This window comes from Protomyctophum parallelum (assembly GCF_964188405.1).
Source record: "Protomyctophum parallelum genome assembly, chromosome: 14".
Classification (NCBI taxonomy): Eukaryota; Metazoa; Chordata; class Actinopteri; order Myctophiformes; family Myctophidae; genus Protomyctophum; species Protomyctophum parallelum.
In genome coordinates this window covers 17,389,796-17,417,195 of record NC_139709.1, presented here as the reverse complement: position 1 = coordinate 17,417,195, position 27,400 = coordinate 17,389,796, and the positions used below count along the sequence as shown (strand labels likewise).

The 27,400-nt window shown below is 43.8% G+C and overlaps 4 protein-coding genes across 4 annotated transcripts; 2 read left to right on the top strand and 2 right to left on the bottom strand.

Annotated features, from left to right (window-relative positions):
* Positions 1-1,272: 1,272 nt before the first annotated feature.
* LOC310871152 (rabankyrin-5-like) lies at positions 1,273-4,710 on the top strand (the record flags this gene model as incomplete). Its single annotated transcript, XM_083782641.1, has 1 exon — positions 1,273-4,710. One exon carries the CDS (start codon positions 1,273-1,275, stop codon positions 4,708-4,710), a length of 3,438 nt encoding a protein of 1,145 aa, XP_083638767.1.
* A 3,977-nt stretch (positions 4,711-8,687) lies between these two features.
* On the bottom strand, positions 8,688-9,593 carry LOC310870475 (mitochondrial carnitine/acylcarnitine carrier protein-like; the record flags this gene model as incomplete). The annotated part of the gene is made up of 1 exon (XM_083781710.1): positions 8,688-9,593. The coding sequence occupies one exon, from the start codon at positions 9,591-9,593 to the stop codon at positions 8,688-8,690; it is 906 nt and encodes a 301-aa protein (XP_083637836.1).
* A 1,223-nt stretch (positions 9,594-10,816) lies between these two features.
* On the bottom strand, positions 10,817-11,785 carry LOC310871151 (dolichyl-diphosphooligosaccharide--protein glycosyltransferase subunit MAGT1-like; the record flags this gene model as incomplete). Its single annotated transcript, XM_083782640.1, has 1 exon — positions 10,817-11,785. The coding sequence occupies one exon, from the start codon at positions 11,783-11,785 to the stop codon at positions 10,817-10,819; it is 969 nt and encodes a 322-aa protein (XP_083638766.1).
* A 2,754-nt stretch (positions 11,786-14,539) lies between these two features.
* On the top strand, positions 14,540-15,808 carry LOC310871150 (E3 ubiquitin-protein ligase TRIM35-like; the record flags this gene model as incomplete). Its single annotated transcript, XM_083782639.1, has 1 exon — positions 14,540-15,808. The coding sequence occupies one exon, from the start codon at positions 14,540-14,542 to the stop codon at positions 15,806-15,808; it is 1,269 nt and encodes a 422-aa protein (XP_083638765.1).
* Between the last annotated feature and the right edge of the window lie 11,592 nt (positions 15,809-27,400).

Below are 27,400 nucleotides of genomic sequence, written 5' to 3'. Positions count from 1 at the left end.
ATAACCACTTTAGAAACAAGAAAAGCAACCACAAAATAGTACAACTACCAATATTTACAAGCAACTTTACAGAAAAAGAAGCCGCTTATAATAAACAGACATGGCAACACTCTACCAGCCTCCCAGAGCCGCTCAAGTGTAAAATCAAACAGTGCTTGTTGCGTTTATGAGGTGGTCAGACCCACGTCTAATCGTTATGCGCTGAGTGTCTTTAGGTCAAGGGGCTTAATAGCAAATTGCGCAAAGCGAAAATAATTAACATATGGACACTCCCACAATGCTAAAATATTCAGGAACGCCGTATGCCATAATGTGTGTGCATTCAACACGGGCCGAGTGCGTTCAACACGGGCCGATATGCCTTTCATAATACAAATGTGCGCAGAGCGAGGCCAATTTATGTATTACCACATGGTAAAACGCACCTTCAAAATCTAGGCCAATCAGTCTAATGACAGATACCATTACCATGAATACCGGTAATGCAGGCACACTTTGGTAGGCCTGTAGCCCTTACTCAATTGCACCATAACATTCAAATCAGTATAGTATATTATTAGATTAGATTAGTTTAGATAGGATTAGATGTATCTGCATGCATTCTTCGTACACGATTGTTTTTAGTATATAGGTAGTTCAAAATTGTATAGAAATCGATTTTGATATTAACGATTAATCCATTAATCAATTAATCTAACCCATCCCTGGTATGGCCTAAAACGTAAAAAAAATCTGGAACATGTTATGTTGATTATGTTGACGTATACCCATCAGAGATGATCATATGAGCAGAGTTTGTATACCTTATAGTAAAACCTTTGTTTTCCTAAGACGGACACAATATGTGAATCTGTCTTTGTTTTCTGTCAGATTCTTCCATATGTTTCCATGACTCACTTGCTTTCCATCCTCAGCAGGATGAGTTCACAGTGAGATGTATCGGGCTCCAGAGTTACATCCACGGTGTATTGCTGAATTATCCTCAGCTGCAGTATCACACAGTTTCTTCACTGAGTTTTCTTTGTCTCTCTCAAGCTACTGCCAACTTAGAGTATTATGACAGTGTTATGACGTGAGTCCTGTGACATCAGTCATATCCATATTTGGGGATAAAAGAGTCAGACAAACATCCACAGAGACAGAAATATCTATCCATAGCTGCCTGCGTGTGTCAGTTTCTGGATTTCCCGGTATTTTCTCACATTTCCCAGGCCGCCTGTGGAACTGCACATGGACATCGTCATATCTCAGTACAGAGAAGTGAGCAACATAATGGAAGATGAGGTAACCAAGCTTCAGAAGCACCTGGCCCTTCTCAGGCAGGAGTATGTGAAGATGCAGCAGAAGCTGGCTGACACAGAAAGACGCTGCGCTGTGATGGCCGCTCAAGCCTCCAAACAGGGTTTCCCCAACTCAGATGCCGGAGACACCTTTGTCAGCCGCCTGCTGAACGTTGTGGCCGACCTCTACCAACAGGAGCAGTACAGTGACCTGAAAGTAAAAGTCGCAGGGGAGGAGTTCTGGGCCCATAAGTTTGTGCTGGCTGCTCGAAGTGATGTCTGGAGTCTGGCCACCCTGGCCACCACCTCAGTACTGGACTTATCAGACGTCAAGCCTGATATCGCCCAAGCAATGTTGCACTGGGTATACACGGACATCTTGGAGCTTAGTGGGGACAATGGCTTTCTTATTGACTTGATGAAGCTGGCCAACAGCTTCCAACTGCAGCCGCTCAGAGAGAGGTGCGAGAAGGGTGTGATGTCCTCCGTTAATGTTAGGAATTGCATTCGCTTCTACCAAACGGCCGATGAGCTCAATGCCACCACACTGATGAACTACTGTGGGGAAATCATAGCAAATCACTGGGATAACCTGAGGAAAGAAGACTTCAGTACCATGGATTCCCAGCTCCTTTACAAGATGATCAATTCCAAAACTGAGTATCCGCTCCACAAAGCCATCAAAGTGGAGAGAGAGGATGTAATTTTCCTTTACCTCATCCACATGGACTCACAATTGCCCGCCAAGTTGAATGAACTGGACAACAATGGGGACCTGGCACTAGACTTGGCCCTCTCTCGCAAACTTGAGAGCATAGCTACCACACTGGTGGAGCACAAAGCAGATGTGGATATGGTAGACCAGAGTGGATGGAGTCTGCTGCATAAATCCATCCAACGAGGCGATGAGTTTGCCTCTACTTTCCTGATCCGCCACTCTGCCCAGGTGAATGCAGCCACAGGGGCGATGGAGACCCCCCTCCACCTGGTCTGCTTCAGCCCCAAGAAAGACACTGTGGAGGTTATGAATAGCATGGCACAAATTGCAGAGGCCCTACTCAAAGCTGGAGCCAACCCAAACATGAGGAACAGCAAGGGCAGAACCCCTTTGCATGAGGCTGTGGAATCAGGCAATGAACCTGTGTTTAAGCAACTCCTACAGTGCAAACAGCTCGACCTGGAGCTCAAGGACTATGAGGGCAGCACTGTCTTGTGGCTGGCCCTGCAGTACATCACAGTCTCTGCAGACAACTCGCTAAACACGTTTGATAACAGCTTGGCAGCTCAGCTCATCCAGAGAGGTAGCAGTCCTGAGGCACCTGACACTACCACAGGAAACTGTCTCCTGCAGAGAGCTGCAGCGGCTGGCAGTGAGGCTGCCGCCCTCTTCCTTTCCACTCACGGGGCAAAGGTCAACCATGTCAACAAATGGGGGGAGACCCCTCTCCATACAGCATGTTGCTGTGGCCTGGCAAGGCTGACTGCTGAACTGCTCCAGCAGGGAGCCAACCCCAATCTGCAGACCCAGAAGGCCTTGCCTGAAGAGGCTCATGGTGTGGCACTGCAGACCGCGCTCCACGTAGCCATCTCTCACAACCAGTCAGATGTTGTTTCTGTCATCCTGGAGCATAAAGCCACAAACAACTTGAAGATTAGCCCAGATTTCAGCCTCAAAGACTCCATGGGTCAGACTGTACTGGGATTGGCCCTCTGGACAGGTATGCACACCATAGCGGCTCAGCTGTTGGGCTCAGGGGCTTCCATCAATGACATCATGTCAAACGGGCAAACCCTTCTGCACATGGCCATCCAAAGAAAGGACGGCAAGAGTGCCATATTTCTGCTGAAGCATCAGGCTGACATGAATGTTCGGACTCGAGAGGGCCATACAGCCCTGCAGCTAGCCGTCACCAACCAGCTTCCTGTCATAGTGGATGCCATTTGCATGCGTGGGGCAGACATGTCTGTGGTGGATGAGAAAGGTGACCCTCCCCTCTGGCTGGCCCTGGAGAATGGCTTGGAAGACATTGCCTCCACACTGGTGCGCCATGGCTGTGATGTCACTTGTTGGAGCTCTGGTTCCTCAGGCTGTCAGCAGTCCCTTCTGCACAGGGCCCTGGATGAGAACAATGAGACCTCAGCCTGCTTCCTCATTCACAGTGGTTGTGATGTGAACAGCCCCAGACGGCCAGGTCTGAATAGGGAGGGGGGTGAAGAGGCTTGGGATGGACAGTGTCCTCTCCACCTGGCAGCTAGCTGGGGGATGGACAAGGTGGTCCAGTGCCTTCTTGAGTTTGGGGCTAATGTCAATGCACAGGATTCTGAAGGTCGAGCTCCTATTCACATTGCCATTAGCAACCAGCATAGTGTCATTACCCAGCTGCTTATTTCCCATTCGGGGATACGGCTCAATGTACGCGACTGCCAGGGCATGTCCCCGTTTGCATGTGCCATGACTCACAAGAACAACAAGGCTGCTGAGGCGATCCTTAAGAGAGAGACAGGGGCTTCTGAGCAGGTGGACAACAAGGGGCGTAATATCCTTCACGTGGCCGTGCAGAACTTGGACATTGAGAGTGTCCTGTTCCTCATCGGAGTCCAGGCCAACGTCAACTCCAGGGTGCAGGATTTGGTCAAACTTACTCCACTTCACCTGGCTGTCCAGGTGGGCTCAGAGATCATTGTCCGTAGCCTGCTGCTTGCGGGGGCGAACGTGAATGAAGTGACCAAACACAAGCAGACAGTCCTACACTTGGCTGCCCAGCAGGACTTGGTTACTATTTGCTCTGTGCTGTTGGAGAATGGGGTTGACTTTGCTGCTGAAGATGAGAATGGAAATAATGCTCTGCACCTGGCTGCGATGCAGGGTCGCCTTAACAATGTCCGAGCCCTTCTCACAGAATCCAAAATTGACGCTGAGGCCTTCAATCTTAGCGGTCACTCACCGATCCATGTCCTGGGGCATTATGGGAAAGAGAACGCAGCTGCCATCTTTGAGTTGTTCTTGGAGTGCATGCCTGAATACCCCCTGGACAAACCAGATAATGAAGGGAACACAATTCTACTGCTGGCCTACATGAAGGGAAATGCAAACCTGTGCCGTGCCATTTTGAGGTCCGGGGCTCGTCTGGGCATCAGCAACAATAAGGGCATCAACATTTTCAACCACGAAATGCCCACCAAGCATTTGCTCTTCCGCCTTCTCGATATGCTATCTAATGAACCCCCATGGTGTGATGGGTCCAACTGCGATGAATGTGCTGCCAAGTTTGGAGTCACCACATGGAAATATCACTGCCGCCACTGTGGGCGCCTGTTGTGCCACAGGTGCTCCATACAGGAGATTGCCATCATCAAGTTTGACCTGAACAAACCAGTGAGGGTGTGTGACATCTGCTATGATGTGCTTTGTTTGGGAGTAATATCGTAATCCAACAGCCTTAAGGGCCTTGCAAACGTGAAGTGAGGAACGCAGGCGTTGTTGCCTGGATCAACACAGGTCTCCTCCAGGTCTGTTGAAGAGGGACGCAACAACGCAAGCGTAAAAAAAACAGAATCCAGGTCTGGTGAGTCGCGGGCGTGTGCACGTAACACGCACGCAACAAATGCACGGGGCCGCGCTTACGTAAATACGCTTGCGTTGTCGCACCGCGACAAAAATGCAGGTCTCATTGAAAATGAACTATAGGCGCGTTTTATCGCTCCCCGTTTGCAAGGCCCTTTACTGACATTCACACTAGCCATGCCACTCCCCAACTGGGTACTGTTGGCTGGCAAGAGAACGACATCAGTAACAGGACATTCTGACCGGGGATCCCTGGACAATAATAGACCACAACTTCTATACTATCTCCTAGTTTACTGAGGCATTACTCCCTCTGCATTTGATTGGATACTTTGCTTATTGTAAGTCACTCTGGATAATAGCATCTTCCAAACGCCTAAATTGTAAATTGTATTTCAGTATGGTCAAAATATATTAATGTTCTACAAGGATGTTTTGATGTAGAATTTATACATATTTGAGGGGCGCTAGCCCCTCCTATATACAGCTTTAATGTTTGTCTTTCAACGATGCTTGTTTAAGAAAACGCCATAGACAATAAAGAGAAATGTAATGTTTGTTTTGAGGACTAAAACAAACATCAGCACCCGTTGCTTAATACTTTCAGCGCCAATTGAAGCCTAATTTTGATACTGATACTGATACTGACAACGCCATTGCCGAAGTCCTTCGGCAATTGTGCTTTTATAGTGCATTCGATCAAGCGACCCATGATGCTACTCACGTTAGCCGGTTAGCTAGCTGTTTTGTTAGCACAGCACTGGATCGTTCATCTTAGATCGTCGTCGCCATAATAATCCATTCTATCCGTTTCTTTCAATCGCCTGTACAGTCTCCTATTCCTTGTCCCAGATGGCATTTTGGTCAAAACAGCGTTTCTTTGACGGCACAGAGGCGGCGATGTGGAGCTCTCTAGTGCTCCGGCATAGATCGATCATGTAAACAAAGGTTGTCTCGGCTCCGTCTAGCTGGCTGGGATAATCCACTTCGGGTCGACTGAAAATGTGGCTTTTCAAAATAAGAGCTCGACTGGAAAAAATGCTGGCGTGAATTAGGTCCTAATTTTTCAATAAATTATAGCGCTAAATGTGTTAAACAAACATTATGTTGTAGTTGATGTTGTAAGATGATAAGAGCGCCCCTCACTTCACATGGGTGTGACTTTTTAGCCTATGTCCAGCTTTGAGGGTTTGTGTAAACACAAACATTGAAGACAAAAGGGAGGACGCACATTGTGATTGGCCAAAATGAGATTATGTATGATGATGATACATACTGTACTTCCCTCACTTCATTATGTATGATGATGATACATACTGTACGTCCCTCACTTCATTATGTATGATGATGATACATACTGTACGTCCCTCACTTCATTATGTATGATGATGATACATACTGTACGTCCCTCACTTCATTATGTATGATGATGATACATACTGTACGTCCCTCACTTCACAGTTCAGATTATGTATGATGATGATACATACTGTACGTCCCTCACTTCACAGTTCAGATTATGTATGATGATGATACATACTGTACGTCCCTCACTTCACAGTTCACACAGGTGGGATTTTTTGTTCATGAAGAGATTGACGGCTGGACTGTTGGAGGGGAGAGATGTTACAAAGATGATCTATTAGGGGTGCACGATTATGAAATTATGCATATTGCAGGGTCACATCTGCCGATACTGATTCTGACTGATCCCTATATTATACAGAGGACCACAACGGAAACAAGGCTGACTGGCTGCTCTGCGCGTACAGCAATTAGGGGTTCAGGTCTTGCTCATTTCGACTAACTCTGAGGGAGCCCGGGTTCGAACTGGCAACCTTGCGGTTACCATCCAGCCACTCACCCCTGAGCCACCGTCGCCTGTTACATTATTATTGTATCATCAATATCTGTTCAAATAATCTGGATTATTTTGAGACCGATCGTATACAGTTATGGCATTTTTATGTCCGATATATCGATTATATCACAACATCAGAGAACATATCACCCCGTTCTCCATTTGGGAGTCAAACTAAATGAATTGATCACCATCTGTATCCTTCCTAACTCCTAATGACCTAAACACTATGGCACAATGCCAAACAAAATAATAATTTAATTATCCTAGTGCCAATGATTTTCTCCTGTGTCCAGCTTTGTGGGTTTGTGTAAACACAAACATTGTCCTAACACAAACATTGAATGCCATTGACATGAATGGCCAGCTTTGACAAAACATGTTTTCTTAAGTAGTCACAGAATACTTTTGTCCACTACAATTGATCCCCCAACCGTTGAATTACAGTTCCTCGACTCAAGCCGTGCCAATCCATTGCTATGCAACACTGAGAATCCCATAATAGCAACCATGGGCTCCCACAGTGTGTGAAAACTTAAGCTATGGATTTGGAGCGGATGGACCCCTTTTTGGCGGTCACATGACTCCCTCTTTCCATATATGGCTGAGGGTTAAACAGTGACTCAAAGGTTCGCCAAGAGCGCCATCTAGTGTCAAACCACAGAGAACGGCCATGGTACAATCTGTTAAGTGGCTCTCTGGACATCGTTTGACAGATTTGTACGACATTGGCACAATATTCATATAATAATTAATAATTCAATTTGATTGAATTATGTTTAAATTGTCAAGCAAATTATGTATTGTAATGTGATCTCTGAAAGCAGATTCAGATTCAACTGTATTGTCACAGCTTCCATCATTTGCAGTTTCAAGAAAGAAATAACCGGGCAAAGAATGGAAAAAGAAAGATAAGCATAAATGTCAAAATATCCTATAATACAAGTAATGTCAGAGCAGGATATAACAGGAATATGAACATATAATATGTGAAACGATCATGCCTACTATGCATGTTATATGATTTCTAAGTTGAACATGTTGTCATAGTCATGGATCATACCGTTTTCCCCAAATCAGTCACCATTGCTCACCAAAGGATTACGGTAAATTACATTTCCAGCCTATCATGAGGTCTTTGTCCTACAGTAACCTAGCACATTTTCAAAGTTTCTTGATTTCTAACAGGTGCTCTTTATCAGGATTAAATGGCAAGTCAGATCATCCTCATCTTGTGATGAGGATGGATGGCCAGCATTGGCTGAGTCTGAGAGAGTGAGTGAGTCTAGAAAATAGAGAGGCCTTTTTATGTCGATATAAAGCGATGTAATACGAGATATATCATAGTTGGCAGCTGATGGGTGTGAATTAAAATACAAGATATCTCGTAATTGGCAGCCAATAGTCGTACTATTGTTGCTATTCATTATGATGTTTGTTATTGCTGCACCAACACCAAAGAACTTTACTCTTGTGTAACGCCCGGAAATCGAACTCGGGTCTCCTGCATGGAAAGTCAACATCTTAACCGCTGACATACCTGTATACAGTATGTTAAAATAATGATGAGGAACCAACACACAAGCAAGTCAGGAACAATGCAAGTTGGAAATGCATGCCCCACCCGGTTTTGTAATACCCATGTACCCATCTGTCTCTGTCTCTTTCATGCATGCACAGAAGTGGAGATCCCTGATGTCATCAAACCAATACAATATATGGGCATAGCGTGTGGTTGGTGGTTCTGGACGACGGGATCTCCATATACTGTATGCCTGTATATGGGCAAATCGGTCAGGTCAGTGCTTCTGGACAGCCGCCTATCCGAAGGACTTGACACTGGGCACCACACTCTGTCAGGCATTTAAACCTGTGCGTCCAAACCACTCAGCTATTGGGTCGTTCTTCCACACGGCTCCAACTGGACTATGTGCCGCGGTGGAGAAGATGCCATTGCTGAGGATGTAGAGGTGCTGTTACTTCACAAATTAGGTGTTGCCCAATTCAGGAACCTAACAGCAACTTCAAATCCTAAGAAACAAGCTGCATTGGCAGGGAAAGCTCTGAGCATGACAGCAGTGAAGCCTTTATAAAGAGAGGCCATACCTTCCTCCCTAATCAGCTCGCGTAGAACATCCCTTAACCCATTTGGATACATTCCTTCAGGAGCGGTTTGGAAACGACTCTTGAGAACATCGGGCGGAATTGCCACAGCCCAGTTAGCGATCCCGGCCATTCCTCCTGCAAAGAGAATACTCGGAACACTGAGCTCATTGTGACTCCTTCCTGCTGGTGTGAGAATGTTCTTCAACCATTCATAGGTCATGAAGTACATCCCACTTGCTGGCATGTCTCGCATCAGTGTGAGAGCAGTGCCTCTGTAGAGGCCCCTGATGCCACTCTCTCTATAGAGCTGTTTGGCACAATCCATGGGCCCTGCATATTTTACCTCTCCGGATGCCACCTGGATCTGTAGAAGGCATTTGATACACTCTCCGGGAGCCATGATGACTGTGGTGAACACCCCAGACAACGTTCCTGCATAAAAGAGCTGTGGATACGTAAGGATATCATCAGGACCATTTTGCTGCCATTTCTTTCCCAGGCCAAATCCAAGGAAGTCGATAGCATACATGGGTGTTACTCCAATTATAGGGGCTGCCATACCTTTATATAGGCCTTTTGTACCCCCTTTAGCGAGGGTCTTTCTGAAGCAATCAAATGTTCCTGTATAAATGGGGGTCTCCCCAGGTTTAGGCTTTGGCTGAGTCTGCAAAAGGACCTTTATGGTATCTAGTGGATGCCCTACAAAGACCAGGCACATGCCTCCAACCCCCCCAGCGATTAAGCTCTTCATCTGACTCACTGGTTCTGGTTGCTTAGACATAGTTTCTGTTACAATTTATTTTCTTGATCAATGCAACTCTGGAGTACCTTCTTCACTGTCCCGTCAGAAATAATGCAAATGAAGATAGACCTTTTAGCAACATAACTGTATGTGTAACCAATGTTTGTAGTCAGTGAGATTAATTGGTTTGTTTGGAGAATCAGCATGATTTGTACACTTTTAAACATAGCTGCCTTGTACTTGGCACAATCAAATATGACGTTATACTTGCCCGAATTTGGAGTTCCACACGGCTAACGGCCAACACATTTTTGGGGAAATTGCTACTGGTACATTTTGAAAACTTTCATTTGCATCACTGCGTAGAATACGTTCTACATCTCTGAAAAAATATCATTAGAAATGTGTTATATTTACTACAACCGAAAAAGCAGGGGATAATCATTTGTACATTATCAGAGTACTATGGGTCATTAAAATTAAAGGTTTTGAGCACCACTGCTGTTACTGTAGGAGGACCCTGGGAACATGGGAATGACCCTGTAATTCATGTGTATCAGCAGAACCACCACAGTTAGCCTATATAATTTAGTTGTATGCCATGGATCTTGTCAGTGGATTCGCATTGCTATGGAACAGCTTGTGTCCAAGTTTATTTCCTGGTCTATAGAGTTAGCCTTGCATCTTGAGTGTTCAACAACACAGAGATGACCGAGGACCGTAAGGATATTAAATCATTTGTTTCTAAACACATGTACACATGTAATAGTTATGGCTGAAAAAAATAAAAAGTCTAATCAGAACTGACTTATGATTTAATGCGGACAGGGTTGAAATCATCACTTGATGATGTACTGGGGTGATACTGCATATCGGCAGCCATAACAAAATATACTTTATATACTCCAACATTCTCCAGTGTCACTCAGCAAAACAGACAATCTACAAGCTGCCAATATTTTTTGTAGCTATTCATTATCACACATAAACCTCCTGGACACTGGGTGGCGACGATGGAGGGATGAGGGGTATATTGGAAGAATGATGGTGAAGATGGAGCCGCCAGGCATTATGATCCGCTTTGGTGACCCCTTATGGGAATTAGCAGCAAGACAAGATCATTAGTTTAACTTGAGGAGAGCATTCATGGGTTTTGACGGCACTTCTGACCTGTTGATACAGTATGTTGAGTTTGTTGATACTTAATCTGCCTGGATGACAGCTGGTTGATTCCAACTCATTGGGAAGCTGTAGTAGAGGTATCAGCGTCGATACTTTACTGTGAAAACAGACAGCAACCCACCAAAGAAAATGATCACCAGACTAATACCTGCAAGACACATCAACTTCCTCATCCCAAACTCCAAGTCGGAGGTAGCAGCCTCACATAGCAGCACTATTCCGATGGTAACAGCAGCATTGCAGAGCCCAACGATGTGGGTCTCGGCTACAAACTGAGCCCGAGTTCCGGGATGGATGTACCTCAAATGTCCAGTTTTAGGGTTCTTGTATGCGTATGTCGCTCCTCTGATATGGTTCCACATCTGCCCCGAAGTCATAAGCAGGACAGAGCCCAGTGCACAGATGGCCCAGAAATTCTTGTTGAAAAGAAACTCAAAGTTGTGGCCTTGAAGATAGGCAAGTCCACAAATCACAGCCAAGAAGAAAACCAGAAGAACCATTCTTGCATAGTTAGGAGGACGAACAACGTGGATGTGTACATTGGTCCGGTCTGCCACCCATCCAGCCAACTGTTCAGCTTTATAGCCTCTGAACTGGGGATCAAAGGAATCAGCCTGACTAGGTTTCCCTTTGGATGGGAAATGGAGGAATGTTGTGGCAGAATTCAAATTTAGGATTTTAAAGACATCTGAAGCTTCATCAACATCCATAGTTGCAAAGAAGACCTTGTTGGTGAAGGTGGCGGAGTAACGCCAAGAATTAGCCAGCACCTGCAAATCATCAGCAGCTTGTCTGCAGATCTTACACTGTCTTTGCGGCCGTAGTGCTGTGAACAGGATGACAACTGAGTAGTTTCTTGGGGACGCCATGACAAGGTGTTCGAACATATCTCCATTCATCCTGATGACAGAATGCTTGGTAGCCCACTCCGTCATCTGACCAACCTTCTCTGACAGCAAAGCTTCTTCATTCCTTTGTGCATTGGAAGGACCGAGGAAAAGAATGAATACAAATACAACATTCTGGAACATCTTCCCAGAAGGTAGCATGACCCCAGATGATTTATGTGGTTTATGTGAGTGGAATGGTGCATGTGCTACCACTTACAATGGTACAGTTTGGTTCATGTGCTACCACTTACAATGGTACAGTGGCACAAATGTCAAGTAAAGCCCGGGCCAATCTGTAAAGCCCATGGTTATTGATCTTCGTTATTATGGTCAGTGGTGGACAAAATTCTCAAACCCCATTACTTGAGTCAAAGTATAGATACTCCGGGTCAAATATTAGCCTACTCATCTGTAAGTGAAAGTTGTACTTTAGTAGGATTCAAAAGTACAAACTACAGTGAATTTTCTTAATATCAGTGCATCGCTGTATTCCCAAATCATTTTCAGAAATTTGCGAAAATAGTGAGAAAAAAAAATCTACAATTCACAGCCAGCCATGACAAGACGATTAGGTGCACGGCCGCTATGCTGTGGTAAGTTAATTCAGCCAGTGTGTGCCTTGATATCTACAGTGAATATGTATTGATTTTGACATACCAATTATGAAACTGCCACTCACCGGAGACAGATGGACAGGCACTCCACAGCTGCTATGGAACACAGTTGGTGTTCATCTGAGAAATCCTGGCGCCATGCCCAGCTAACAGGACATCAAACTGGACCCCGGTCAGCCTAGGGTACCGCTGGAAGTGGCAGTCATCCAGTCCACACACGGTTACTGGAGAACGCAGGTGATTTTCACATAGCTGCGTGCACACCCAAGTGGTGTTCTGGGATTTGGGGCAGCAGAATTAGCACAAAATGTCTTCACGTCAAACTCGAATGAAGGGAGTAAGTATAAGGTATACAACATGCCCTGGCCTAAACCATACCATGTTTAATCATCTATTTTTATTTATCTAAAATAAACATTGTGTTAGATTGAAGAAGACTTAGATCTACCGATTGAAAACATAAATGATCCATGAAAATGTTTACTGGGGTAATAATACCAAGTGAGAAGTGTTACAAAAATGTGACATGTAGTGGGAGTTACATAGTCAGTAACCTATAAGCTGTATTAACCAGTCAAATTTGTGAAGTAGTACAATACGTATTTGTGAACGTGTTCCAAAGCTAGAAACCATAGAACCATGATGTGACACTGATTAAGAACTTTGAGCTTTACATTTAAAAAACACATCACATTGTGTTTCTTGTTTCTTGTCTCTGTCAATAAATGCATGCAAGCGTTTTTGGTTGACTATTCTTCTACAACACCACGGTCCATACATGGTGTTGCAGAAGAAAGGGCAGTGTAATTGCTTTTATTGTTTGTCACTATGGAAGACCGTGTTCACCGATACGGGAGGAGCTGTCAGGCAATATGAATGAATGATCATGTGGACTAGTATGGTATTTAAAGTCACAGTACACACTTCCACAATCTCCTCCATCCTCTCCTTTCCTCCATCTCCTTCCCTCCTTTACCTCTTCTTTTCATTTGGAATCCCAAAGTTCATTGTCATACAAGTCGGGGGACGCTTATGTCTGAACATTCTGAACACACACCCATTAATCAATTGAGCCCTAGCTTGTTTTATACCGCTTTATGCAAAGGCGAAAATAGAAGATCTTCATGACATGGTAAACTAGGGACGTCAGGTTGAAAGTGATTAACCCGGGCCCTTCCTGCTCTGCTGACACAACAAGTAAACAGCTCTATAATCACATGACAAGGGAAGGAAACGTGTGTGTGTGTGTGTGTGTGTGTGTATTTACCTCATGTGTAAAGGCATGCAGCAGGCAAAGCTGCTCATCAGGAACTGTGGTCGTCAGCTTGCTGCCTGGGTGCGCTGACCCAACAGGACTAGTTTGCAGCTGTCGGTGACATGTCAATCTTGTTCCTAGACAATCAGTCTCTCTGACAGAAGAGGGTTTTGCTGTCAAAGAGGAGAGAAGGAGAGTTGGCTTGTCAGTGGTTTTCCTTTTCAGCTTTCAGCAATGCTGTATTGGAGAAAAAACATAGGGCAGTGATTACCAACCTGTGGGATATTTTGTGTGAATTCCCATTTTTATTTCCACTTTATGAATTCATAATCTCAAATCAACCATCCCACCGATCCACAGCCATCCAAATATGTAATTCCACTACGGCTTGGACAATACTGACGTCATATTGATGATGCACTCCAGTAGCACAAGGAAATAAATAATAATAAACTTTATTTGTATAGCACCTTTCATACATAAATGCAGCTCAAAGTGCTTCACAGGGCAGGACACAAAAAATATAATAGGAATACAAAATAATAGGAATAAAAAATAAAAATAGGATCGGCAGACATGGAGGTAGCACTGACTTGATCACCACGATGAGCATACAACTGCAGTGACGTCACAGTGACATCCACTCAAACTTGGTCTATTTGTAGAGAAACCGAAATAAGAACGTGCTGCGTTCTCATTTTCGTTTTTCATTCAGCTATATAACCTTACTGTTTCATCTGCATACTATTCTACCCCATTCAATGTTTAGAATGCAGCAGATAGTCTTTCCACAGCAACAGAAGGAACTATTGACCCAGACAACTTGAACCTGCTCTTGGCTCTAAGTTGAGTTCGACGTGAAAAACAACAAGGATTGAAAGTGAGGAACATTCTAGAGGAGAGCGTGTTAATACGACTGACCTCCTGTAGAACCAGGACTTACAGTGAAAGTAAACTTCAGGGAACATTCTAGAGGGAGAGTTGCCACGACCTACTCGCTTTTTTCCTGTCTTGGACAGAGTTGTCTATAGCTTCACTTAAATAATGGCTTCCCAGCCTTCCTTTTCAGAAGAGGACTTTTCCTGCCCTGTGTGTCGTGACGTATTTAAAAATCCTGTTATTGTGGCATGTAGCCACAGCTTCTGTAGGGCCTGTCTTCTGGAATGGTGGACACATAAAGAGATAAAAGAATGTCCAGTTTGTAAGAAAATATCTTCAATGGATAATCCACCTTGTAACCTGGCTCTGAGGAACCTGTGTGAGACCTTCATTACGGAGAAACGACGGGAATTGGATCCCAATAAGGAGGAAGTCCAGAAATCACTAAACCTCTTACATGTGACACTGGAGGTTTTCAATAAGGTCAAAACAAACTGTCACCAAGCAGCAGAACACATTAAGATCCAGACCCAGAACACAGAGAGACAGATTAAAGAACAGTTTAAGAAGCTTCATCAGTTTCTACAGGAGGAAGAGAAGGCTAGAATCACTGCACTGAGGGATGAAGAGGAGCAAAAGAGTCAGGTGATGAAGGAGAAGATTGAGGGTATGAACAGAGAGATATCATCACTTTCGAACACAATCAGAGTCATAGAGAAGGAGCTGAGTGCTGAACACATCTCATTCCTTCACAACTACAAGGCCACCGTGGAAAGAGTCCAGCTCACACTGCAGGACCCACAGCTGATCTCGGTAGCGTTGATAGATAGGGCCAAGCACCTGGGAAACCTGACCTACAGAGTGTGGGACAAGATGAAGGACATTGTCTCCTACACGCCTGTGATCCTGGACCCCAACACTGCCTATCCAGAACTCATCCTGTCTGACGATCTGACCAGCGTGAGATGTGGAGACGAACAGCAGCTTCCTGACAACCCAGAGAGGTTTGATTACCATGGCAACGTCCTGGGCTCAGAGGGCTTTAGCTCGGGAACTCACAGTTGGGATGTTGAGGTTGGAGGAAATAGACGCTGGTCAGTAGGTGTGTCAGAATCCTTCCAGAGGAAGGGAGTGAGACGGGGGAAATTCTGGACAATCATGTTATCCGACGGTGAATACACGGCATCGCAAGCGGGGTCAATCATTGATCTTTCAGAGAAGCAGAAACCCAGAAGGATCAGAGTCCAACTGGACTGGCACAGAGGAAAGCTGCTCTTCTCTGATCCCGACACCAACACGCACATACACACCTTCACACACACTTTCACTGACCCTTTAGTTCCATTCATTTACAACGGCGACACGCTCCCTCTTAAGATTTTACCGAGTAAGATCAGTGTAATTAACGATGATGACCACACATTTGGTTCTTAAAGGGTAATAGCACTGCATTTTAGAATTCATGCAATGTTGGGTTCTGGGAAAGTCAATATGAACTAACTAGTCCATATATCCTAAAACAACACTGTCTAGATAATAATGATGTTGTCCATTCTATCTTTGAATAGGACACATTTGAACGTGTTAATTTGTATGGTGGACATCGTATGTGATGTAAATGTTGTATGCTTACTGTACTTATTTTCTTTTGTTTGGAAACTTTTTTTTTAATCACCCTTACTTCAACAACAATAATTACCAGGCATAAACACAAAAAGGGATAGCCCTGAATGACCATACCAGGTCTCTAACTCTGAGAATGTACAAATGGAACCAAATGGTCCATTTGGTTCCATTTGTACACTCTCAGAGTTATGGGGGTCCCTGCAAATAAAATGTTTGAGAACCACTAGTACCTAGTGGACTGATAACTTGCTGTATTAAATCAGTGTCATACACATCCTGAAGAAAACCACCTGTTCAAATAGAACCTAGAGTCTAGACGTTCAGTAATTGGGTATTAGATCAAAATAAGTAATTAATTAATAATTAATTAATTTATAATGATGTGTAAAACAGAAAATACAAAAATTGCCATGGACACGACCAAGTCTTTGCCACAGACACATGTTGTCCGTGTATGGACATATTGATGACCCCTGAGTCCATGTATCATCACCTATGGGCATAGAGAGTGAGGGTGATGTCTATGCATTCTGGCTGAGAGACAAGCTGACAGGGCAAGTGAGTCTGGTGTTAACAGCAGCAGGAGGATGAGTCTGTTCTTGGAACCATTTAGCTGAGTATGGAGTCCTTTTGCTTTGGCAATGTAGACATACGTTTTCTCATGCCAATGAAGCCCCCTTTGAATTAAATTGAATTGAAATTAATAACATTGTATTGTATGGAACTATTGGTTGCCTCATGGCAAGCATAACTTTTTCAGCCTTGTGCTTGTTGTTATCTCTTGAGCACACCTAAAACTAAACTAATTCCACTTTAACAGTGAGCTGTTTTTTGGCAATAAATGATCGAACATTGTATAGTATGTGGATATTCTTCCTTTAAAATGGGAGTGTCATACCTCACTCTCAATAGCTCTGGGGTTGAGCATGTTTGACTCTGCTCACATTTAGCACATTGTCATCAGAATGATGGCTTCTCACAATTCAATGTATAGAAGCTCAGTGTTTAGTCAGTACACATTTTATTCCACACAGGCATGAGGAGCTATTTGGTGCATGAGATTGGGACATCTACATACCTGTATAGGGCAGTTACTGTAGTTGCCTTTACATGTGTTTGTACTGTAATACCTATATATCTCTAGGCTGAACTTAAAAAATATTGCTCCTGACAAATATGTGCACACTGTGTAGCACACTGTGTAGCACACTTCCGACCTCTTGAAGGCAGGTGCTGGGCCTCAAAATTAATTGAGATCAAAGAAACGAGTTGAGCCTCCCACTTTGTTACTTTTTATTTTGCACTTACAGTACACCTTCTGAAGAAGAGCATGGGCTTGAAACGTCTCTCTGCAACTGCAAAATAAACTAGAACTGCACTCTGTCGAGTGCATACTTGCTTGTTGCACACTAGTAGGCCATAAATGGCCAACTAGTGCGCAAGCAGAGCGTGCAAGTACTTTCGACCGCTGTAAACTGTCAAATCTCAGTATCTCTGTGAAGGAACGTTTGAAATGTCTAATTATTGGGTGTAACTCTATTTGCTACCTACCTACTTTGTGCATGTAAACACCTAGTATTATTAAGTATGGTGCAAGTTTCTATCTATATAAGAAATACAGTTTTATCAATTTAGAAATATTCTGGATCCCTTTTTAGTTTTTCAAAGAAAAATAAATCATTGATATGTGATGATTTTTTTTTATATAAACTGAATAAAAATATGTTATCACATATACAGTATAATTATTTTATTATTTATTGTAAATTGTCAATTGTTTTAAATGTATTTAATCTTGGACTATAGTGATATTAATACTAAATCATGATCAGAGTAATATGTGTCTCTAACTTCAATTTCTGTAATAATACTTTCACATTTGTTAAAATATACATGATCTAAAATACTTATTTAATTGTTTAAAGCCTAATCTTGACATGAAGGTCTTTATACTTCTACCTTTCTCACTATATTGGTCTTCATTGAATTCTCCTCTTATCATAATTGCAGAATTGAGCCTGATACGGCAGTGGTGCCAGATTACATAGGTGTATACACAGGAGCATTACCTTTAATCCCAACACTAAACCCAACACTAAAACATATCGTCATTACGTCACCATCGAAAACCAATTACACTCTGGCATTGGGTCCTTTAATCCACATATTTCTTACGTCATCATTACATACTATATATATGTATATGTAATTTGTAAGTTGATTAGCGGTATACTGTGGTTACTTTGTGCCTGATTTGCTGGGACCAGATTCCATACATGACCATATTTCTTACGTCATCATTGAGAGCTAGTCATACATATACTATATATATAATTTGTAAGTTGATTAGCGGTATAATGTGGTTACTTTGCGCAAAAAACCGTCCCAGCCAACCCGCCACTTTTGATGCGTATGCAAATTTATGCAAATTTGTGCCTGATTTGCTGGGACCAGATTACATACATGACCATATTTCTTACGTCATCATTGAGAGCTAGTCATACATATACACACCATGTACTCTGGTCCCAGCAAATCAGGCACAATTTGCTTTTTTATTTTACAGATTATATATATAGTATATGTATGACTAGCTCTCAATGATGACGTAAGAAATATGGTCATGTATGTAATCTGGTCCCAGCAAATCAGGCACAAATTTGCTGTTTTATTTGCATACACATCAAAAGTGGCGGGTTGGCTGGGACGGTGCATACGGACCGGGCGAAAATATTACTTGCGCGCTCTGCTTGCGCAAGTAACTAGAACTGCACTATGTCAAGTGCCTATACTTGCGCTTTGCACACTACTGCGCAAGCAGAGCACGCAATTACTGTTGACCGCTACGAACCTTCAAATCTCAGCCTCTCTGTAAAACATTGAAATTAAATACTAAAGTGTGACGTAATGAAGATATGTATCAATGCCGGGATATAACTGGCTTTCGATGGTGATGTAATAAAGATAGTTTTAGATTACATACTGTACATGGCATTGATACAAATCTTCATTACGTCACTCTCAAAATCAGTATACTGTATATACCAAGGCATTCGCATAAAAAAGTCTGCACGACCACCTTACTTGCACGCTCTGCTTGCGCAAGTAAAAACTAGAAATGCACTCTGTCGAGGTGCCAACTTGCACTTTGTACACAAGTAGGCCATATGTGGCCTACTTGTATACATACATACTAGAGCTGGGACTCGATAAAAAAAAAAAAATCGAATTAATCAGAGGCTTTGCGATTAATTAATCTAGATTAATCGCATTTTAATCGCATATCAATATTCAACCCGAGAACAGCGAGAAACCTTTTTTTTAATGTTTTTTGGTATCCCAGTGAATCAATGAATAGTGACTACAGGATACCACTCATTTTCAACATTAATATACCTGTTGTGGAAATAATAATAAAAAGTCACCCCATTCTGTGTTGCCTAGAACTGGAGGTCTGAAAATAAATTAGTAACAGTAACAAGTACATCTCAGTGACATCACAAAGCTGTACTTACTTCATATTGTTACTGTTTTTTGTCAGACCTCCAGTTCTAGGCAACACAAAATGGGGTGACTTTTTATTATTTCCAGTTTTCAGTACTATAGAAAAGCGCCCAGTGAGAAACGTTCCGCGGTGAAAAAAAAGGTGTGATTAATTTATCTGTAGTTAATCGCAATTAATTTTTCTGTAGTTAATTAATCTAAATTAATCGCAATTAGTCCCGGCCCTAATACATACATACATACATACATACATATTAGGTATGCGGTCTAGTCTAACTTGGACTCAGGGGGGTGGACACCTCTGCCTGGAATTCTTTTTAAATATATGAAGGTATTGTGGGCTGGGATTTTACAAAAAAGCCCCCCTTTTAAATACATACATACATACATACATCTCAGAAGTTGAAGCATTTTTTTAAGGACCCACTTTTAGGCCAGTGCAACAGAGCATGCTTTTGCCTTTTTTTAAACCCTACCCATTTTAACCAAATACATACATACATACATACATACATACATACATACATACATACATACATACATACATCTCTGTACGTCTGTGTGTACGTCTGTAATGCAGAAATACACAGACAGATGGGTGGAATGGGTATACTTTGACACAGGTACAACAGGTATTGCATAGCTGGGTGGGGCGTGCAACTTCCATCATTACCGACTTGGTGCTCTACAGCCTGCAGGCACCGGTCTGGACCAGATGTAGGATGTCTCTGAGCGAGGACGGAAGCTGACTGGGAGCAGTCCGTTAATATTTCAGAACCTTCTGAAGAGGGATGAGGAAGGTGAATGGAATGGGTAGCCTTGCCTCAGAGGCTGAGTGTGGGGAGTGCTGAGAACAAGACCAGCACAGATCTTCAGACAGCTTGTAGAAGCAGCTACAGCAGGGATGCATATCTTTGTCCGACACGCACTAGTCCGAAACCATATACACCAAAGCCTAACCTAACCCTATAATCACATGCAGGCTTCCACGGGTGAGTCTTAATCGGCCACGTATGTGTCTTAACCGGCCACATATGTCGGAGCCACGTATGTGTCTTAACCGGCCATGTATGTCGGACTATTGGTATGTCGGACTAACGTATGAGTTAGACTAACGTATGAGTTTGGAGCTCAGTCCAGTGTGCTGACCTTATTCTTTTTTCTATTATTTACCTCGGCCCGGCACCTGGCGTTTTAGTTAGTGGATGTGCATGCTCTATTATCTCTTTTTGGCTGTACATGCAAACATGCATTTTAGATCAGCGGTTCACAAAGTAGGGTCTGGGGACTCCCAGGGGGTCCTTAAGGGGGTTCCAATGGACTTGTTCAGGTATGCTCTAATCCATACCAATAACATGGGGTTCCTTCAGCCAGTCACCATACAAACAGCCCAGACAGAAACGTAAATGGAACAGAGCCAGAGAGCACGTGGGAAGAGAGGGGGGAGAAGGTGTTGCTAAAGAGACTGCTGGAGGTGCTGTGTGATGAGGCGGGTCTTCATCTTCCCAGACATGGGCGTTGAGAGTGAGGATGATGTCTATGCATTCTGGCTGAGAGAACACTCAGAACAGGCTGACAGGGCAAGTGAGTTTCGTGTCACAGCAGCAAGAGCATGAGGTCGGCCAGTATATACAGTATATCCTCTGTCTAGAGCTCAACATTTAATAAAAACTAATATAACATTGTGCCCACCCCCCAGCACCTGTTATTTACAGATATAACTGCTCGGTTCCTTTAATATGCAACTCTCTGGTATAAAGGATTCTCTGATTGGTATTATTTCCATAGCGTACCAAGTTAACCTAATGCTCTGCACTTCCTCCTCCCCCCACCCTTTTCCCATTCATTACACACACACACACACACACACACACACACACACACACACACACACACACACACCGCCTGAAAGAGGAAAAAATCCCCTCAAAATAAAGGTGCATGCATGCAAAAACGTAGATGCGCTCGCACACACACACACACACACGCACACGGACACGCACACACACACACACACACACCAGCGCCCTGTTACTCTCTCTCCCTCAGCGTGAGGATGTCAGCTTTCTGGGGCACGGCGTGCAGGCTCCCCGGAGAGACGAGAACAAGGTGCAGGGATGGTGAGAGACAAATAATTAAAATTGCATTGTTGTTTCACCTTGGAGATGACCCTTTGTTATTCGCTTATTTGTTTGTTTGTTTGTTTGTAAGATTAAATATTTCCCTTCCAGTTTAACCACTTACCACTTTAACTGCCCATCGTCTTTTGGAACCATATATAGACCTTGCCCAGCTATTTGCGCCTTCAGAGACCTTTTCAAGGTGACACAGTGACTCCATCTTGTTGTGCAGATAGAATAGCATCTAACCGAAACATTCGCGGGAGTATCGCGACCACCTGAGGCATGAGTTATTATACCGCGACTAGTGACAGGATCGTAATCTGGGATTTAGATTCAGAGATATCAGCGTTAGAAATGTTTTCCTCCTGTCCGCTATAATGAAGGGGGAACACTTTTAATGGCGGGCCAGCCGGAAGTAGTTTTGAAAGTTGCACAACAGGGTAGTGAGGGTTAGGTTCACGTTGTCACTCATTGTCGCTTATACGGGATATGGGAAATGTATGGGGTATGTATGTATAGCTGGGTCACAAATAGGTTTTGACATACTGTCTAAACCAATGGGACCCGTCCATACAAGTTTAATGCCATGTGCTGCCTGGGGTTGTCATATATAATTAAGGCGTTTCCCTCGGTCAACCCGCTTACAAAAGCTGCTACATTCACAGGGAATTAAGGGGAGAAAGTGTTTTTGAATCCGACATATGTGAGAATAATTTGACATGATATGGCATCCCCAAACTTCCAAAGCAAATTTATATTTAGCCATCGACTCTCTCTCTTACATAAATACCCAGCCCCCCAGGAATACACTAAAACCTGAGTTTGACTTGGTTGCGCACAGGTGTTGCACACAGAGTATAGGTGATCTCCAATCTCACAATCCATCGCGCTGCTATGCATTGTGAGATTGCAGATCTGCTATTTTCAGTGCAGGTTACTGGTGCCCAGCCGGGTATAAATCGGGCTTAAGTGTGTCAAAGTAAGCGTGTTAGCCTTGATGATTCTGCCACTCGACAGAATCCGGAGACGACGAGGGCTATTCCAGCACATCAATTATGACCGGCATTTGTTGACGTAATGTGCTGCACGCAAAGGTAATGGGGCGGGGGCGGCAAGGACCTGCTGCACTATTCATGTCTCCATCTGCTCCCCACTCTCAACGTCTCGCATGGCAGGGCCCCTGGGCCTCTGGAGCCAAGCCCAGCTTGGCGGAGCTCAGGTCCCACCTTTGGTTCCGACACCTCTGATTATTAGCAGCCGCCACGGCGCAAACCTATTTAGATCAGTGGTTCCCAAAGTGTGGTCTGGGGGGTTCCAGGGTGTGTCCAGCTAGTTAGGAACAAAGAGACTCTTTCAGCTTACTCGGGGGTCCTTGAAATGAAGACATTTGAGAAACACTGCTTTAGATGATCCAGAGTCGCTGCCATCTCTCTGTTACGGCACGCTGGGAAAGACCTAGCCGGTTGAGTGGTTAAAAGGAAGTAGCAGGGTTTTGTAGTACGGGATTTCGGCGAAAGTATACCGCTCAAGGTAATGACGTTGACGCTTTTACAAATTGAGTGTTGTGTTGTGATTGGTCGAGAAATATCATATCTGGGGGAAATACATCCGACAGGATGTTCCGGCCTGACACTCCCGACAGAACACCCTCTGTCTTAGTTAGGTCGTGACCAGGCTTTTCTCTTCAGATGAGTAAGGCTGTGAACGAGGCTACTGTTACAGTCACGGTTATGGTTGCCCATCATTCAGCCAGCCGCCATACAAACAGCCCAGACAAACCACCTGTTCAAATAGAAGCGAGAAATGGCGGAAGGAGACCAGCAGGGGACCTCCACAGCAATAACAGAGATCAATAAAAAAGACTGCTGGGTTCGACCGTTCGATGGAAGGAGATCAAAAGCCACCACCAGACTGCCTCTCATGAAACATAGATGGTGCTGGAATAGACAGAATTTATTTTAGGCACACACACCCTCTCCCCAAGAGTGAACGTGGTGAATTGTATTTCCAATGAGCACCAAAAAACTCAAATGTTCATTTGACTTTTTTTTTTTACTGGCACAGACCATATGACTCTGGAAAGATTTTGACCCCCCCACACAATTTGTCTTTGGAGTGATAATCACGTGGCAACGGGGCTAATTGAAAGAATTAGTTTGCGCTTCCCTGAGTGTGTTTGTAAAGTAAATCAGCACTCTGATTAAATGTAATATCAAGAGTGAGATTCCATCAGGGTTTGCTTGTGTAATCTGATGGAGGCATCTTATCAGTATGCAAATTGAACAGCTCACTTTCCTCATTATATTAAATGAGGCGTGACTGAACGAGTTTGTCTCAATTATTTCAAAGTTGTACGGTGGAGCCTATTTCACATTGTGTTACTTCAGGTCTGTGTTTAGTGAGAGGATTGGGATTTAGAGCAGTGCTTTGCTGCTTTCCATAAACACTGGCTGCCGTCCAAACAGTCAAGTACTCCATTAAGTCCAGCAGGATATTTTATTATATTAATTGTTCTAATAAAACATGTTGTTTGTCTTGTATGTTTGTCTAATGGACTCCGAGTCTGACAATAAAGTTTAACTGAACCGAACTGATTAATGAGTTGCTATGCACGTAGCTACATTTACGACCACTAGCTCCACTTTACTATTTACAATTTACGCATTTAGCAGACGCTCTTAATCCAGAGCGATTTACAGTAAGCATGGTAAACAGGAGGAGGTAACACATCAAATGCATATAAATAGTATTCTAGGATCAGACAGTAGGTAAACCAAGAACCTATCATCAGTGTAAACAGTATGATATAAAAAATAAATAATCTTACATAATATAGGATGCCAGGTCTACAATTTAATCTGGCACCTGTCTAAATCTGTACCATGCCATCTAAATCACATTTTTGCTTTTGCATATAAGCCTGTAAGGTCGTCAAGGCATTAATGCAGGCTTATAGAACGCAGGGCCGTGAATGTGTACCGTTAGTCCTACAGTACATCCCAATGATGTGACATTACTAACCGTAACCCTAACCGGGGTCCACCCATAATTCCGACGGGCCGATGTTCCGACGGGTCGATGTTCCCTAACCTAACCCTAACCGCTAGCGAATGCCACGGCCGATTCTTAACCGGCCACTTATGTCGGACTATTGGTAGGTCGGACTAATGTCTTCCGTCCGTCGTCCGTCCGTCCCCAGCGAGAGCAGAGAGTTGTCTTCAGTGTTTGAAAAATACACAGAGCATTGCATTGATTACACATTAAAGGAAAACACCTGTGGTAGCAGGTAACTTGACAACGGTTCAACTTGTGCAGTAAGTATTAAAAAGAGGTTATAGAGAAGGCAATTTCAGCCAAAATCTTGCTTTTAGAATCCAGGCTTTGTTCTTTTTCTAAACACCAAGACCACTTCAACTAGAAAAGTGCACTCCTCGGAACGCAGATGTCTGCCAGGCAGTGTCACATGATCACTGATTTGTGTACCTTTTACAAAAGCTGTAGGAGTAGAGTAGTAAAATGTGTGTTTTAGTAATTGACAGGTGGGAATCCAAGGAATGGAGGGGGGAGGGAGGTACAATTTGAACGACCTACCGTTCAAGTATGCCCAAACGTGAAGCAGTCTGTGTTAGCCATGAGGTGGATTTGAATAATATGGGGTGGAGGTTCTATGACCGACTGGGATTGTTTCACACTGGTCGGTCCAGCTGTGCCTGAGATTAGCTGTTCACAGACAGAAAGGCAAACAGACAGAATATTGGAAAGATATTTGCCAAAGCACTATATTCGATATTCCCACCCTAAAAGAACATGTGCAAACACACACATGGACAAAGCAATGCTCACACACAAAGCAAACACTCCCACATGCACACTGCTTATGTATGCACTCTCTCTCTCTCTCTCTCTCTCTCTCTCTCTCTCTCTCATGTGAGAGCGAGACACACACACACATACACACACACACACACACACACACACGTCACACACACACACACACACACACACACACACACACACAGTACAGTATGTACACATGGATTCAATGTTCGACACCCCTTGGGGACGTCAGTAGTAAAAGATGACTGAAGCATACAGGGATATCATTAAAGAATAGAGCATCACAATGTATGGAGACATAAAAGGCCAGCATGCACCTTGCTGTGTATATTATATAATGTCTTGTTGTGGGGTTTGAAGGGAAAAGCTCACCGACGGGACAGCACCGCTGTTGGAAAAGGGTAACTGTGACACATACCAATCGACCAATTAGCGTCCACGATTTATAATGTGCACGTTTGCATTAATTCATTGCATTGTATATTTCCAGCATGTTTGCATATTAAAGTTTGAGTATATTCGCACGGTACACCTTTTCTCTATGTGTAATTTTACACACACACACACACACACACACACACACACACACACACACACACACACACACACACACACACACACACACGTCACACACACACACACACACACACACACACACACACACACACACACACACACACACACTGTCTGTCTGTCTGTCTGTCAGTCTGTCTGTCTGTCTGGCACTTCGAAAAGCACTGTCCCTTCTGACCATATTGGAAGTGCCACACATGCCTCACGTCACGGTAAAATACTCACAACGTGTCACATCCCAACGCATTGTGATCCACTATATCCAGAAATAATATAATATTCTATTTGGGGAGAACTGTGAGAAATGGCAGCTATAGAAGCAGAAGCTTCAAGCTTGACTGGACTTGCCGGTGATGACAGAAAGCTGGTGCAACGCTGTCAAGACCCAAAGATCAATAGCACAGCACGTCTCTCCACTGGCCCTTTCTGTCCAAACGATTAGTTCTCAATCCACATGGTGATATCACACAGATACGGACCACAGACCTCTGACATTTAAATGAAGTGAGAGGTCCATAGGAGGAAAGCAACAACCGGCAGTCCATCGAGGGTCACAGCAACTCACTATACCTCGCTAATACTGCCCGCCTATGAGCACTCATCCTAGGCATAGAAGCCACCGAAATAAAATAGATCTACAAACCCACCACGTGTCACCCTTAACTAATGATATATTAATGTTGGTTGAGCCATAGTGACTTAACGTTGTCTCCGTAGTCCCTGGGACAAAAAAACTGTCTGTCTGTCTGCATTACATTCACCCATTCATACACCACTGGCAGAGGAAACCCTGCAAGGCACCAACCTGCGCAGTGGGAGCAATTAGGGGGTCAGAGTTTTGCTCAAGGACACTTCAACACTAACTCTGGGTGAGCCCGAGATCGAACTGCGACCCACGGTTCCCATCCAGCAGCTCTACTGGCCAATGGCCATATACCCCTGAGCTACTCCCGCACCCGTCTGTCTGTCTGTCTGTCTGTCTGTCTGTCTGTCTGTCTGTCTGTCTGTCTGTCTGTCTGTCTGTCTGTCTGTCTGTCTGTCTGTCTGTCTGTCTGTCTGTCTGTCTGTCTGTCTGTCTCTGTCTGTCTCTGTCTGTCTATCAGAGAGAGAGAGAGAGAGAGATATCTACTACAGACTCATCCATTACCCTTGTGATGGTAATCCTCACTCGTACTTGCCTCAACACTGCCCCCATGTGGCTTGACTGGAATGCTTCTGTAAAACACAACTCCTCCTATAGTACTCCCCTTAAATGAGTTACATTATCAGTTTGTCCATTTCTGTATATTCACCTGTAAATACTTACTGTATTCAGGTACTTGTACATGCTAATACTTACTTATACTAATAATTTGCAAGCTCC